The sequence below is a fragment of the Lissotriton vulgaris genome, chromosome 10 (genome assembly GCF_964263255.1).
Source record: "Lissotriton vulgaris chromosome 10, aLisVul1.2, whole genome shotgun sequence".
NCBI classification, from domain to species: Eukaryota; Metazoa; Chordata; class Amphibia; order Caudata; family Salamandridae; genus Lissotriton; species Lissotriton vulgaris.
This window is the reverse complement of record NC_141698.1, coordinates 739184573-739201293: the sequence shown is the minus strand read 5'-3', so window position 1 is coordinate 739201293 and position 16721 is coordinate 739184573. Positions and strand designations below refer to the sequence as shown.

At 46.9% G+C, this 16721-nt stretch overlaps 1 protein-coding gene across 1 annotated transcript in view; it reads left to right on the top strand.

The window, feature by feature from the left end:
* The window catches only part of RAB18 (RAB18, member RAS oncogene family), a 141114-nt gene that overhangs the window by 57794 nt on the left and 66599 nt on the right, over window positions 1–16721 (top strand). The window contains exon 3 of the mRNA XM_086941606.1: window positions 16525–16586. Coding sequence (XP_086797732.1) covers window positions 16525–16586 — 62 coding nt within the window. The remainder of the gene's footprint in view (window positions 1–16524; window positions 16587–16721) is intronic.

Genomic DNA, 16721 nt, shown 5'->3' with positions numbered 1-16721 from the left:
TCATAGAAAGCTGGATATGCATTATGGTCATTGATACCTTTTGGTAGCATGCTTTGCAGGTGCTTTCATCCAAAATGTTGGTCTCTGTCAAATATCTAGACATTGAATTACTCTAGTCTCTTCTCAATTTTGCATACCTCAGGTTAGGCTTTACTTGGGAGTAACAAATACTGTTATGTACTTTATCTTGTATAAAGATAATTTAAAATATTTGTCTCTTGGAATTAAAATAAGAATTTCCAGTATTATTTAACTAACCAGTTTTTATATGTTGAATATCAGGATTCACATACAGGGTTTTCAAAAACCATCTCATGATCCCTTAGGTATAGAATCATCGGCTTTATCGAAGCATCTCAGAAATGCCATATAGAATTGTAAAAATTTAAGTATATGATGAAATGGGAAACCACACAAGCTTTTGATTGATCGCAGTGCCCTGATTGCATAGCAGTAATAGCTCATGGTAGAAGTCACATTTTTTTGCCCAAATCAACAAAAACCGAGCAGCTGCAGGTACACGCTTCTCTCATCTTTTATACTCTCAAATGTTTTCCAACATGGGTGTGTCCCAGATTCACATACTTTAATTCCCCCCCAGCACCCCCTTGCTAAAGAGGGAACATCTGTTAACTATCTACTGAACAGTATAGAAAACAATTTCTACTAGAAACAGCCACAAAAATGTTCATGCTTAGTATGTATCCAAGCTCATGTGAAGAGACACTAACGTTAATGAGGTTGAAGAGTCATGAACTACACTCCCGCTACTCCTCCCAATAGAGAGTCTTAACACATAGATGCAATTGGTGGTGGCATGTTGCCCTTCCAGAGCCACATCCATCCGGTAAGAGGCAGAATCTGATTCTTCCTGCTGACTAGTATTTTATGGGACTAATCCCTGCCATTCATGTTATCACCATCCTTCCTGATATAGGGTGGGGTCCCATCAGACCAAGAAGGATGGGGGTATCTTACCTATTCTAGACCTCCGACCACTGAATGCCTTCTCGCAAAATAAATTCAAGATGCTCAGTCTTGCATAGTTCCTTTCTCTTCTGGACACAGGAGATTGGATACTGCCCTTGTACTTGCATGGCACATATTTCCCAGATAGCCTTCTGCAGTCCATCATACGGTGGGTTACGGTGAGGTTAGAACACTTCAATTTGTCTTTCTAACTTTAAACCTCAATTTGGTGTCTTAGATGTTCATGAATGTGATATCCTTTGTTACAGTTCATTTTCAGAAGTATGGCTATGTGCATTTTTGTAAGATGGTGACTGGTTTCTCAAGGCAGACTCGCTGCAATCCGTCAAGGACCACCTATGACCAACATCTTTGGTTTTTTTTATCAGAGAGCCGAAGGACCACCTGATGCCCACAAAGAGAATTCTCTTTTTAGGGGCCATCCTGGATATTAAGGCATTCAAGTGCTTTCCACCACTGTAGCAAGTTCGAGACATTTATGATGTGAACCCTATCTTTCGCGCTCATTCCTTGGCTTCACTGAGGATGTTTCTGAGGTTTCTTAGACTCTTAGCTTTGTGCATTCTCCTCGTCCTTTGTGCTACATAGCACTTACTGGTCCTGCAGTAGAAAGTTTTGGTTTCACTGGGTTCACCACTAGGGTGCTCTGTCCAGCACCATTTGCATTTCAGAGGAGACTGTCTAGGGCCTTCAGTGGTTGCACCAACCTGACAAGTGGCAGGCCACTTTCGTTTCCGCTCACCCAAAGCTTACAATAGTGACAGATACATAGTCTCTGGGCTGGTGAGATTACCTGGAGAGGTAGAAATCAAAGGTCTGCGGTCTCTAGCGAAGTACCAGCTCCACATCAACCTGTTGGAGCTTCAGGGCATCGGACTGCCATTGAATTCCTTCCTACCGACCTTTAGAGGGAAGCTGTTATAGCTTTTTATGAACAACACGACCGCCATGTGGGACTGCAATAAGCAGGTCTGAGTGGGGGTTGCGGATCCTGTGACAGCAAGTTCTGCACACTTGGGGGTGGCTAAGTCAACATGAAATCTTTCTGGTTGGCCAGGCACCTGGCAGGGTCTCTAAATGCCAGTGTAGACTAGTTGAGCAGACGTCAGCTGGCAAACCACAAATGGCATCCCCATCCCAAGGTTACTTAGCACATCTTTGACCAGTATGACATGTCCTTGCTAGATCTTTTTGCCAGTGCTGAGAACACAGTGTTGAGTCTATTGCTTGCTAAGAAGACCTTTGCCAGACATGTGTACTCCTGCAGGTGGAACAAATCTACTGCATGCGCTTCCACCATTTCCTCTCATGCCTTGAGTTCTGAAAAAAGTCAGGACTAATGGGGCCAAAGTTATTTTGACTGCCCTGGTTTGGACCAAAATAGTTTTGTACTCAGAACTGTTGAGCCTGAGCATTTGCCATCAGACTTCTCTTCCCCTTCAGAAGTACCTCTTGTCTCAGCAAATGGGGAGGGTCCTGCATCTGAATCTTCACAACCTACACCTCCATCTGTGAAGATTGAGCAGTTTTGATTTGCCATTGTAAATAGTGGACCTAGTCCTTGCAGCCAGAGATACTTTGACCAAGTCTATTTCTTCTGAAAGCTGGGAGAAGGTTTATAGCCTCATGTAGGGGCCATAATCCTGAACCTCCACAAACATAGCTTTCTATTGCATTATTTGTTATCTTTCTCCCTGCAATGCTGTGCAGTGGGCACACTTAAAGGGTACACGTTAGCCATGTCAGATTTTTTATGACTGCAGGGGACTTGCAGCGTTTAAAAAAAAGAACCATGAGTAAGATGTTCTATCATACTTGTTGCAAATCATGCACTGATGTTTAGAGGCTCCTATTTGATTTTGTGAAGCTCCAAACTGAAAACAATTTATATCTTAGGCACCCCTTTCTCCTTAAGGGAACCAGTGCTACATATCAAATCACAATTTAAAACAAAGGCCACTTTTATGCCCCTTCCTAATTGTGATTCAGTATGGGTCACAAATCTCATTTTATAAATTTGAAAAACTTTTCTGACTCGTAAAATGGGCATTGTACATAAGAAAGAACTATTGTACATTTGCAAACCTTGCTGGTTTGAAAACCAGAGGTTACTGTTGCATGATCTGACCCATATCTCAAATGTGCCAAAGAGTGTTTCTACTCACAAGTCCATCCCTGATGCGGAAGGTACTGCCAACTTCCACCAGAATGAGCCTTATTATGTTTGGCTAACATAGGAAATACCTCCTGGCACTGAAAGGTTTCATAAGACTAAATATGTTCTACTCAGTGTTTGAAAATACTCATATTTACCATGTTGCACACATTAAGCATACAATTCTTTACACGGCTACCAGATCTGAAAATGCAATGTTAGTTGAGTATCATTTTTACCACACCTTGAAACAAGCATTTGAAATGCAATAGGTCTTGCATTTGTTCAAATTAGAGCTATTGCCATTGTAAATGGTAATGTTTTTGACGTAAGTGTTATGGAGTGTATGTATGTATGTGGTATGTTGTGGAATTATGTGAGTTGGATTGGATTCGTTAGTTTTGGAATTGTATGGCGTGGTATTGTGTGATGTGGATTTGTGGGGTGGAAATGCGTGGCATGGTGCACTGTGAAATTATGTGGTATTGAGTGTATTGGAATTATGTGGAGTGGGATTGTGTGTTATGGTGTGTAATTATATGGAATGGTATATTGTGGAGTGGTATGTAGTGTAGTTTAATTATGAGGTGTGCTATTGAATTTTGTAGCATGATGTGGAAGTGTGTGGTGTGTTGTGTAATTGTGTTGTTGAGTATTATGTTTGGTGTCGAATTTTGTGGTGTGGATTGGAAATGTGTGGAGTTGAATTGTGTGGAATGGAACTGTGTGGACAGCTTTTCCTTTTGTTGATGAAAAAAACAGAGGTAGGAGCTAAGCTCCAGATCTGTGTGTTTGGGTGTTAAAAAAAGGAAAGTTAGAGTTATTAGTGTTGTAAATGTAAATATTTCTTAGTTGTGTGTTATGGAGTTATGTGATGTGTATTGGAATTATGTGGTTTGGATTGGATAGTTAAGGTATTTGTGTGGCACGTAATTGCGTGGTGTGGAGTAGATTTGTGTAGTCGAATTGTGTGGTACGGTGTGCAGTGGTATTATGTGGATAGGAAGTATGTGTTTTTGAGTATATTGGAATTATGTGGAGTGGGAGTGTGCGTCATGCAGTGTAATTATTTGGAATGGTATTTTGTGTTGTGGAGTGTTATCTATTGAAGTTTAATTATGTGATGTGCTGTTGAATTTTGTGGTACGATGTTTAATTATGTGTTGTGAATTGGATATATTTGATGTGTATTGGATTTCTGTTGTGGAATTATGTGGTTTAGTGTGGAAATTATGTAGAGTTGAATAATGCGGCATGGAACAGTGTGTTGATGAGTGACATGTTGAGATGTCACTCATCAACACACTGTTCCACACTGAGGCATGGGGTGAAGTATATTTATGTGAATTGGTGTTATGTGCATTTATATGGGGTGTTTTTATGTGGTAGTGAGTAGCGTGTAAATAGATGTAGTTGAATTATGTACTGTTGAGTGGTATGATTTATGTGAAGTGTAATTATGTTGCATGATGTGGAACTGTGTGGTGCTGAAATGTGTGGCACTGTGTTGAATTATGGGGAGTTGAATGCTTGTTGTCTGAGGTGTTGAATTATGGGGAGTTGAATGCTTGTTTTCTGAGGTGGGCTGATGACACCAGGACAGAACCCATTTGGTGGCAGCCCAGACAGCATAACAGATGGATTAACACTTTATCAACCAGTTTCAGGGTGGTAAGGGGACAGAAAAACCTCCCATAAATGCTGCTCCCTTAGAACTGCTATAGATAATTAGACCCAAAAGTAACTCTCCAGCAGGTGCTTTTAAACCTATAGATTGTTGCCCAACATAACGCCCACCCCAGCACCGGCCTCCCCCCGGCTGAGCGCAAGGTGCGGCTGCTCCGGTGGCACCACCATAAAGCCGACCCTGATTGTCACAGGGGTCGGTGTGCATTAGTGTGTGTTAAGTTAGGTGGCATGTAGCAATAAGAAGTAATATTTATAGCGCCGATATCTAGTGAGAGCGTTTAGTGGCTGCAAATCAAAGAATCAGTAACAGGAAACCAGAGGGTAAAATTCTGGGGAAGAGGTCGAACAAGAAATATGTCAAGTTATAAAGGAGGAAGCGAGGGCAGTGTCGCTAGATTTTGCCTGATCTAGCAGACCGTATGTACATGGGTAGGTTTAACAGCTTTTGCAAAGCTGGCTGCATTTCAGGCAGTCAGTGAGTTTAGACTTTGCTAAACGCGGGCGCAGTTAGTATGAAAGTCTGACAAGCACAAGTGTAGTTGCTAAGTGGTATCTACAGGGTGAAACACCTTCAACCAGTTCTGGATTTTTAAACCGAGTGCAAGGTGTGGGCCGAGATTTGGAGTTTCACCTGTAGCAAACAAAAATTAAAGACTACAATTGCCTGTAAAGCCAATCCCCTTGAAAGGTATACTGGGGCACCCACCTAAAACCGCATCGCAACTGTGGCGTAATTGCTTAATTGTAAATGTACTTTCTTAACCTAAAATGTCAGCATTCCTGATTCTGTGAATGCCATTGACATTTTAGGTATGTAAAATAATTAGTTTGCACACCTACGTTGAGCCTGAGTTCACAAACGCGTTGTGAAATTGGTTGTGTGAGTGTTTTGACTCGCAGCAAAGGATCCCATGGGCAGAATTGGATTAACTTTACACTAGGGCAGAAATGCATCACATCCTCCCTTGCACTATTTTCACTGACTGGCTGGTGAGGAATAGAGCAGACAGGGTTTGCTGCTCTGTGTAGGCATAAATATGTTTGTACTAGGGAAACTGTCACAAACAAGCTCCTCTGTGTTTTGATGTCGAAAACTGACATATGGGACAAATAAAAATTTTGAAACGTGAAAGATGAAAGTGAAACAGAGATTAAGGTTATCACCTCTTTCTGCTCCATAGTGCTGTGCTGCAAGAGCACAGAGTACTGCCCGGCGTTGCTCGCCATCTTCCCACGGATATGCCCCTCTCCGCAAAACGTGTGCTACCGACCGGAAGTGTTTCCCAAATATTGGGCATCCTGCTCCATCGATCTGTATGATGTATCCCCGACAGTGTACTGCAAAAACGCAGAAAGTAATACCCTGCATGCAGTGTCTCTTTTTGCATATCGATGCACCTCGAAGCTCCAGGGTGGTATGCTGCAATGCTACAGAAATATTACCCAGATGCTGGGCCTCTGTCTCCGAAGCGACCCGCCTCCCTATAATGCGAGCATAAATGACGTAGACACGGGGGGCGCCAGACCAAGATGGCCGCACTGGTGTGAGGCTCCCGAACGACCGAGCACGTTTGCCTATCCTGCAGTGATCCTGACCGCAAGAATCTGCTTGAAACTTGCTCCTACATCTGCACCTTTCCGGGCTGATCACGGCGATACCTTATTTGTCCCAGATATCCTGGACTTGGCGAGATCGGTGGCCAGAGAAAACCTGAGCGTCCCGTGGAGCGGTTGGCTGTGCACTCCTGGGCGGCCTTGCCTAGTCGAGAAAGTCCGGTGCATTGCGGCCTTCCCGGCTCGGCCGAGTGAGCCTGGCCTGCTGTGGGGCACCCTCCCGCCCAACTTAGTAGTACACCTGCATGCCCGGGGGGGGGCTTCAGCCGCTGTATCGGGTGAGAGCTGCATGCTATCTGCGAGCCTCCGCAGCCGCCTCTCCTCCCCCGGTCGGCGCTGACTTCTTCCCGCCACCCACTGCTCTGAGGCCAACTCCTGCCAGCTTCTCCCATTCAGGCGGCTAGCGCTGCTTTGCCTGCTATGACTGGGCCGATTCTACTGTCTTCACGGCGCAAGGGGTAGCCTCCAAGTCGACTTGACCACCTGCCCACCCTTACTCTCGGACCCCCTTTCCGGGGCCGGGGGGGACCGCCCTACACCCTGCTGACTGCTCCTGCTGAGATTTTGGCGCTACAGGGGCCGACCGTCATCAATATGCATGGACCAATTCACACCAAGTCGGCCCACCTGTGACGGACGGATCACTTCCCCGCCCTCCCCATCTGCGGAGTGCTACACGCAATACTGGTGGCTTCCTGAGCAACCCCTCCCTGAGCAGGGGTACGGACGCGGCCTACTACGGGACCAGAGCTGACCGAGTTCACTGCGTGGGACGTCGGTCCTCAGTGCTACCGTTTCCCCCCGTGCTAGCTCTTCACGCTGCCAATCCCACCAGGGTCCCCTTTTTCATTCTGAACCTTCTGCCACGACTCCTTATTTCACCAGTCTCCACTGCATGGGCTCAGTCGGGTGCTCACCTTCTCCTCCTTTGCTGGCCCCCTCCTGCGCTCTGGCGTCTATTTCCCCCACTACATCGCGGACGCCCAGAAGAGACATTGGCCGTAATGATGCGCGCCAGTCCAAAATACCCTTTGAATCCAAAAAACATTCCAAAACGACGCCGGAGCCTGACGGCGGTCCTCCTGTCCCGGCTCCTCCGGAGGAGGACTGGAAGACATTACTGCTGGGGATGAAGCATAGCCTATCCACAATTGACGCCAAAATAGACACCATGAATGTACGCATGGACAGCGTGGTTTCTAAACTGGAGCAACATGACAACCGCATCAAGGAAACAGAGGACAGAATTTCTGTTCTTGAAGATGGGGCCACCTCCACGGGTAAACCAGTCACTCAATTGGACAGGTTGCCTAAACTTATCGCGGACAAGAATGAGGACTTGGAAGCGAGGTCTCGTCGCAACAACGTCAGAATTTTAGGCCTTGCGGAGTCCACCAACACGGGTAAAATGGAGACCTTCGTAGAAAACCTGCTTATGGAACTGTTTGGGAAAGAATCCTTCTCCCCACACTTCATCATCGTGCGGGCCCATAGATCTCTAGCAGCATGCCCGCGTCCAGGAGCCCAAACTCGCCCTATTATTGTGCGCTTCCTGAACTATAGAGACCGTGATGCGGTGCTACAACGGGCAAGAGCAATCGGGACTGAACTATTGTAACACTACCCTCTCCTTTTTTCCTTGATTTCACCCCCTCCGTCCAGGAGGCTAGGCGCAAATTTACAATGGTTAAAAAGAAACTTCAGGCACAAGAGATCCCATATGCCATGCTATACCCTGCCAAGTTGAAAGTGACATTTCAGAGTACAACTCACTTCTTTCTAAACCCGCAACAGGTTGAGGATTTCCTTAAACACTGCAGAAGGGAACGTAACAGTGACAAAGCAACTCAACGCAGATTAATCCTGTGTATGAATGGGTGACGTAGGTGATACACTACCGTCGCACCAATTTCAGCAGGTGTCGTGGAACATTCGAGGGCTGAATAACCCTAGGAAAAAGAGGCACATTTTAGGTTACCTCGATAGGCAGGGCATTTCAATTGCTATGCTGCAGGAAACACATTTAATGCCGGATAGCTTGTCTCTCTTTGCGACCAGGTGGGCCTCCTGTAAGGTTTTCTCCTCCTACTCCAACTATGCAAGGGGGGTTACAATTCTGGTTAGACGTGGTATGAACTTCACGCCTGCCGGGACGGAAGTGGACCCCGGCGGCAGATACTGTATGGTGTGGGGTAAACTACCCTCACATACGGTCCTTTTTGCATGCGATTATGGCCCCAACGTAGACCATACTTCCTCACTTCTCACGATGCGGGGTAAAATTCAAACTCTGGGCATTGGCCATGTGATACTGGGAGGGGACTTCAACTCTGCTGTGGCACCGAGCATTGACAGATCCCACCCCCAGCCTCCACACTACTCCCAAACCCAACGTACCCTATCCTCCATTGTTGCTGAACACCACTACATTGATTCATGGCGGCACCTCCACCCATCCCTTAAACAGGGCACTCATTACTTTGCAGTGCATTCCACTTGGGCGCGTCTTGATTACGTGTTCCTATCGGCAGGCCTCACTCCCTGGTTAATCACAGCCCGACACCTTGCCAGGACTTTCTCTGACCATTCCCCGGTCCTACTCTCACTACGCATTCCCATTGAGACCTCCCCTTATTTGAGCTGGCGCCTCAACCCTTCTCATCTCAGAGATTCCGCCTTCAAGGCGGACCTTGAACAGGACATCCAAGACTTTTTCGACAGAAACGTGGGGTCGGTGTCGGACCTCTCTAAGGGAGGCGGTGTCCTTAAATCCTTGCGAGGAGATCTTTGTAAACTTGAATCCGAACTTCGAGATTTAGAACGGATTAGTACTCGCGAGAGCCGAGACCATTCTACGAATGCCCTCCTTCGGGAGAAGCTGAACGAATACGCTGAGGCGGTGGATAGGGAGTGCAAATTCCTCGGCAAACAGCACTCTGCACGAGTTTTCGGTGAGGGGGATAGGCCTCAGTCTTTCTCAACGGGGCCAGGTCGGCTCCTTTTAACATACATAGAGGCACCAGGCAAGGCTGCCCCCTCTCCCCTCTTTGCGATTGCCATCGAGCCACTGGCGGCCAAACTTTGTCAGTATCATAACCATCGCTCCCTCATATACCCGGAGCGTCAGCTCCTAATAGCTCTATATGCTGACGACATGACCCTATATGTAAATAAACCGCAAGAAAACCTTAACCCCCTTCTACGCGAAATCACCAAATGCACACTAATGCAGTACCGGTAATACCCGGCTCCGGTTGATTCATTTCAAATTCTTGCACCGCATTTACTTTACTCCTTCCAAAATATTCCGACTTGGCCTCCGTGACACTGACCATTGCCTTAGATGTGGGGTGGAGGGTGCCAATTTCTTCCACCTGGTGTGGACATGCCCCTCCGCGGCATATTGGCAGGCCATTTTTCGTGCCCTTTCGGATATGGTTGGAGTTGCTATTGATCCCTGTGAGAAGTTGGCCTGATATATGATGCTCACTAGTTCTAGTGATCACCTTGTATCAGTCCAAACAACCCTTATGGTGATTGGTTGCAAGTCAACCTTATAGACCAGCTATCCTAGTAGCGTGGACAAAAGCAGTCTTTAGGCTGAACTCTGAATGGCATGTGAAGCCAGCTGTTTTACCACATATAACCCCTTGAATACCAAGTGAAAGGACACCACACAGGTTGTTATGAAAATAAACAGATATTTATTAACTAACATACACCTCTGAGCTCTTTATGAGATCAGAGGGCTAAGCACATGACAATACTTAAAAGGAAATACGAGTTATCACAATATTTACAAGTGCGCCTTAGGGGCACGACAAACCATATTCTCAAAACAATGGAATGCGAGGAAGGAAAGTACTGTAAGGAGATCCAGAGGCTGGAGGATCGCTGGGACTACGCTACAAACTAGGTAAGTAAGGAGCAGGAGGCCCACGGGACTCACGTGCAGAGTGGAAACTCTCACTCGGGATGCGTACCAACGTCTATGGATCGTACAGTTTAGAAAGTTACGGATTCCGGACGAATCCGGCTGGATGGAGGGAAAACAACAGTGGACCTGGACTCTAGGATAGTGTACACAGACTTCAGCACCTAGAAGCTTTAGTTACCTAACCCACAGGCTGCGGGTGCATAGGGCTGAAGTTGCGTCGGGCTTGCTGCGTTGATCCCGGTGATGCCTGAAACAAGGAGTTGCTGGCAGGCAGCCAGATGGAGGAGTCCGGTGGTTCCAAGGATGGAACTCAGAAGAAGGAGTCCTGAAAGGGAAGGGGACAGAGTCTCGGTCACTAGCCAGTGACGGTGCTGGAACCAGGAGGGAACCAGATGCTGTCGCCGCACTCAGGTGAAGGAAGGGTCACTTCTCTCTGTAGCTGCGCGGACCAGGAGCTGCTCTTCACGACCAGGCTGGAGGCACGAGCTGTCCCACGTAGTCTGCTGCTATTGGCGGTGTCGGATTGTCGATCTGGACAACAGGCCTTGGCTAATGCAAGCCACGCGGTGGAACAAAGATGACGCCTGGTGCGGACCAGGAGGGTCCGGGGTGCTTCTCGTTCACAGGGAAGCAAGGGCTAGTCTGGGGGACCAGACCAGCAGTGTTAGATTCTTCGGATCGTCGTCTCGGAGGTCTCGAGCCAGCCGGCAAGTGACCAGACAACAGGACAAGCAGCAACCAGGCAAAAGGGCCCCACGCAGATCTCGTGGATGCTGGGGGGCTGGTCTTTGGTGCAGGAGCTGCGTCGGTGTGGGGCTTCTCAGACCCCAAAGCCCTCACTCGAGGATCCCTCGGCGGTCATGCTGGAAGCGCTGGGCCGGTTTCGCAAGATGGTCGTCTCCACGTTGCTCGTCTCACCCACGGGTCCCAGCTGTGCTGTGGATGTGGGTAGAGGTCAGAGAGGTCTGGAGGTCCGGGTCTTGTCGAGCCGAGTCGTCTGATTCCGGGATGGAAGGACTCTGCAACAAACCGCACAGGAGCTTGATGGTGCCTGCGAAGCAGAATGCTCACTCCCTGACCATAGAGAAGATTCTTCAGTCTTCTGGAATCAGGAGGTCGAAGGTCAAGAGTTTCTTCGTGGAAGTTGTCAAGATTAATCTGATTTGGAATGGGACCAGCTCCTACCTTTATTCAGCTAAAGGGGGCTGCACTACGACTAGGTCCCTCCTCTGGGTGGGACCAGGAAGGGGGGTGGTTACACCCCCTTTCCTTTGTCCGGTCTTGCGCCAGCTCTGGGGCTGGGGTGCCCCAGGAACTGGTTTAGACCGGCATATGCACAGGGACACCTTGTGTGCCCCAGGCATGTCTCATTCCTTTCAGCCCTGTCCTACCTAATACACAAAATCCTGTCTGGGGTGGTGCTAGCACCTCCCAAGGCAGGAAACCCTTTGTCCAAGCCTCCCTCGCTGGAAGGACTCCCAGCAGCAGGAGGTCAGACTTGTGTCTGTGGTGGCAGCATCCATTTTGTGATGCTGAGGCTCGAGTTAACTTTAACCGGGGTTCACAGTTACATACACGTCGTGTCCCTCTAGAAGGATGGAATGCTAACCCCGTCGCCAGAATTGGCGAGGGGTTAGTATTCCAATTCGTATGACACCTTACTCGACATGTTTTGATAATGCTATGCCAAAGTTAGCATTTGACCGCGAGGTTCATAATGCACTTAAGAGTATATGGTATAGCATTATCATGGAACAGCTATTAGGACTTAGTTCCGCAAGCTGCAAACGGGCTCAGCTCATGCCAGAGCACCATCTCGCATAATTCCAAGCACTCTGCCTTCAGGATTGTTAAGGCCTGCCATAGGAGTGACTGATAGGAATATATGTGTCCATTTTAGGGTTAGATATAGAGATACTATATCTAAAGCAAATGGTGATTACACCACCTTGCCCCAGCTGTCGTGCAGCCAGTTGTGTCAGATTTGGATGGCCAGCCAGGGGTGGCATAATACATGCTTCAGCCCCTGGGTACACCTATGCCCTGGATATCTAAGGTATGCTGTACAGGGACTGATAAGGTGGCCCAGTACCAATTGGTAAATGCACCTAAGGTACATGCTTGTCAATTTAGAGAGAGAACAGCTAGGCTGTGGGTCTGTTTAGCAGGCCCACAGCTAGGGAAAGTCGTAAACCAGTGAAGCAAACAGCAAAAATCGGGGGTGACCATAGGATTGCAGACCCTACTCTCCTACAATCCCTGTCCCAAGACGGCCCTGTTAGGTCAATCGGTCCCAGCACTGAAATCACATAGAAAGTTTTTTGCACTGGGCCTCTTATTAGCCAAACGCCATGTAGCCTGTTGATGGGGTAGAGGCTGTGCTCCTAAATTCAAAATCTGGCTCAACACTATGTCAACTTGGCAAGATCACCTACACAATTATGCCGAACTCTTACCACATAAGTCACGTCTTAAAGATATCTGGGGTCCCCGAACTGCCTATCTCCTCCGTCAATGGAGTGAGGAGCATTCTGACACTTGAGTCCATGCCCTAACTCTCTGTCCTCCCCCTCTGCTCTCTTATCGCCCCCTGAACCAATAGGTATTCTCCTCTAAATCCTGGCAGTTCCTGATGCCCGGCTTTAGGCTGGTCCGCGACGCATACTTTGCACCTGACTGCACACTCACGTTAGTAACATGCTCTAAATCCTGGCAGTTCCTGATGCCCGGCTTTAGGCTGGTTCGCGACGCATACTTTGCACCTGACTGCACACTCACGTTAGTAACATGTTACATGTAGCACTACATACACGACCTTTGCCCATTATTGACCTCACGGGTTTGGTTATGAATCTCCCCCTCCCCCCTCTCTGCCCTTCCCATGCCAGCCAGAAGTATTTAGTTGGTGCGGTACCTACTGCCCTTGATGGAGGTTGCTCCTCCCACTACTTAATACTGCATTATGGCTCCTCACCCTCAGATCCTCTGATCCACATACACTGTATGGTGGTATATCATGGGAAGGACTGTTCCCAGTTGAGTTCGGTTTCTGTTTTTTTCTTTCCCCAAAAAATTGAAAAAAGAAGCCTCAATTGCTTTTTGCTTGTATACAATCTGCTTCCACCCTGTCGATATGCCATTCGTACTACCTGACTAGGCCAATTTTCTATTGAGGCCGGCCCAGTGGGTTGTAGGCGGCATGCTGTGTTTAAGTACTATTGTCGTGCCCTTTTTTACTTATGAGTCTACCCTGGGCTCTATTCTATGTAGCTGCCGGCCTGCAATTGCAGGTTGTAGGCGTGACGCTATGTACTGCCTAACACTCTTGTCATCAATAAAGGTTTTAAAAAAAAGTGTGTGTATATGTATGTGTATATGTATGTATATATATATATATATATATATATATATATATATATATGTGTATATATATATATATATATATATATATAAATGACGTAGACACCGTGTCTCCCTCTGTAGAGTTATGCATCAGTATGCACACTACGAGTGTGGTGATTGGGCACGCAGACTAGATAATAACACCGTGGTAAGAATGAGATTGGAGGGCAGTGTATGAGGAGAGAGAAAATGGAGGTGATTCCATTAGTGTCTTCTGCTTTCTAGGTCAATGTGTAGTGAACCAGCTCCAGGTTTGTGTTCTGCACTCTTGGGCTCAACATGTCGGCCCTTATGTACAGCGCATGTGTTCATAGACACAGAATGGGCAAACCTGCTTTACATCAGGCCCTTCATCACTTTAGCAGTCTTTAGACACAGTCATTTGACCATTGGCTGTGGTCTCTGGACATTGCCTGTTGGCTGGACCTGGTAACTGACAAACAATGCTCCTTGCTTCTGCTTGAGGCCCAAGAAGCATTTACAAATTCACTCACATTTGTCAACCAGTAAGTTACGGGGTGTAAGCGGTAAGAACGAGCTTTAATTCATTCCAAGAGACTGGAAACCAGCTCTCTATCTCAAAAGTGTTTAGAAGCGATTAAAGGGCGATATGTCATTCACCTCAGAAACCCAGCGAGTGGCCAGATGTGGTTGTACTCATTCCGGAAATTGCAGAAACCTGTGTTTTATCTTTAATGAGTGTTTTTGTTCCATGCTTTTATCAGCTTGGGTTGCTTTGGAGCGTCTTGTGTGGGGGCGAGAAGTGCAGTGGCAAAGGGATACAAAGGGAACAGATCAGAGCTTACATCACGGTTCTGCCTGTAGGAGTGCCAGTGAAGACAGAGTGTTGGGGTGAGGGGACGTGCCGCCGGTGAAGATGGAGCAGTGTTCTGGTACAGTCAGTGTTCACCTTATGCCTGTTATGGGGTCGGGAGGACGCTTTCTGTAGCACCGCCGTGCACCGCTCAGGTGCTCTGACATGCAGATCCATGGAGAGAAAGGAAGACAGTGTAGTGAATCATTTCCGTGGATGTGCCCATCAGTGTCCACGGGCTTGAGGATGCATAACTCTACAGAGGGAGACACGGTGTCTACGTCATATATATATATATATATATATATATATATATATATACACATACATATACACACACTTTTTTTTAAAACCTTTATTGATGACAAGAGTGTTAGGCAGTACATAGCGTCACGCCTACAACCTGCAATTGCAGGCCGGCAGCTTGCAGCTTACACATTGACCTAGAAAGCAGAAGACACTAATGGAATCACCTCCATTTTCTCTCTCCTCATACACTGCCCTCCAATCTCATTCTTACCACGGTGTTATTATCTAGTCTGCGTGCCCAATCACCACACTCGTAGTGCAGAGTCGACGAGCCTGGGAAGTTTGGTAACAACAGAAAAAAGTCGGCCTGGAGCGGAGAACAACCTAAGAGACGCGGGAGGGCATGAGCGTGATGCCGTGAGCGTGCATGTTGGCGTTCCCTGCGGCTCGTGCCAGTGGCGGCGCCTGCAAAGACTGTCTTAGAAGCGCGTTCACAGACCGATGTCTGCTCGTGCACCGGTCTGTACCGCTTGGGAGGCTCAACACAACAACAATAAGACTCGCTAGCGGCAGCGCTTCGCGCTGCAACGCCAGGCGAGCCCTAAAAATGGACATTGACACCAGTGATTGAAATTAGAAGAAGTCTAAGAGTAATCATGTCTCCAGACTAACATAGCTCTTCCTTTTACCTCTTCATCTTCTGTTACATGGTCATTTGTCCTTGATTAACATTAGGTTGTCACCGTATGGGCCTGTTTTAAATGTTAGTGGACAGAGTATTCTCCCTTAGCCTGACAGAGGGCTTTACGTCTGCCAGGCCAAGACTACTTCACTTGCCAGATTTATAAAAGACTGAATAGCTGGCATTCATTTATAACCGCATTGGCAGGAACCACCTTCATCGCTACAGTAAGCATCAGTCCTTTAGCAAGCAGTATTCTTTGTGTTTTCAAAAAGAAAATCCAGAAAGTGGATTTTCTTTTCGAAACTTAAAAATGTGTGCACCCCTTGCCATGTGAAGCTTCTCCCATGGTCGGGGGGCTAGGAGAGAGGGTGGGGGGCAATGACTGTTATGTTTTTACTGTTCCTCAGGTTCCTTCGTCTAAAACCTGGTGGTAACGAACATTAAAAAATGACTGTCTACCCATCTAAGTTGGGCAGGCAAACATGTATCCATTCCTTTGACTGTTCAGACTTCCCAGAGCCCGTTGGAGGGGACAGATTACGGTGGAGAGTGAGTAGTCTCCGCCATGATTAACCTGTAGGTCTGCCTGCATGTATATGCAGCAGGAGTATCACTATATTGGCAGGGAGGGACTTGGTCGCCTTTGTTACTGAGTATCCTCTCCGTCAATCTATAAATTGGGCGTTATGGTTTATATTGAAAATTTTCTTACCCCGGCACCTTCTCAGTCATCTAATTTTAAAATTTTTCTCTGGTTTTACCACTCAATAATCACCCCTTAATCTTTTTTTGAATTGCATTGTGGACATTCACGGTTAAATAAGAGTTAAAAATGGTGAGGTATAGGTATGAAAACGTAAAGTAACAATGACCACCAGCTAGACTTTAATTCTGAGGTGTTTTTTTTATTATATCTGTTTGCTGTTAACTAACTGGAAGTATGAGAAATATGCTAATATGTTTTAATCAAGGAAGTCTGTGTTTTTCAGGTGTGGACTTTAAGGTGAAAACGATTTCAGTCGATGGTAACCGGGCTAAGCTTGCAATATGGGTAAGTTTTAGACCATTGTTTAAAAGGCGAATGAAGTAATTGCCATCAGAAATCCATCAATTGACTATTAAGGTTGAAACCAAATTTGCATAACTAGTTGTTTTACTTTACATACGCCTTTGGTGTAGCAATGGG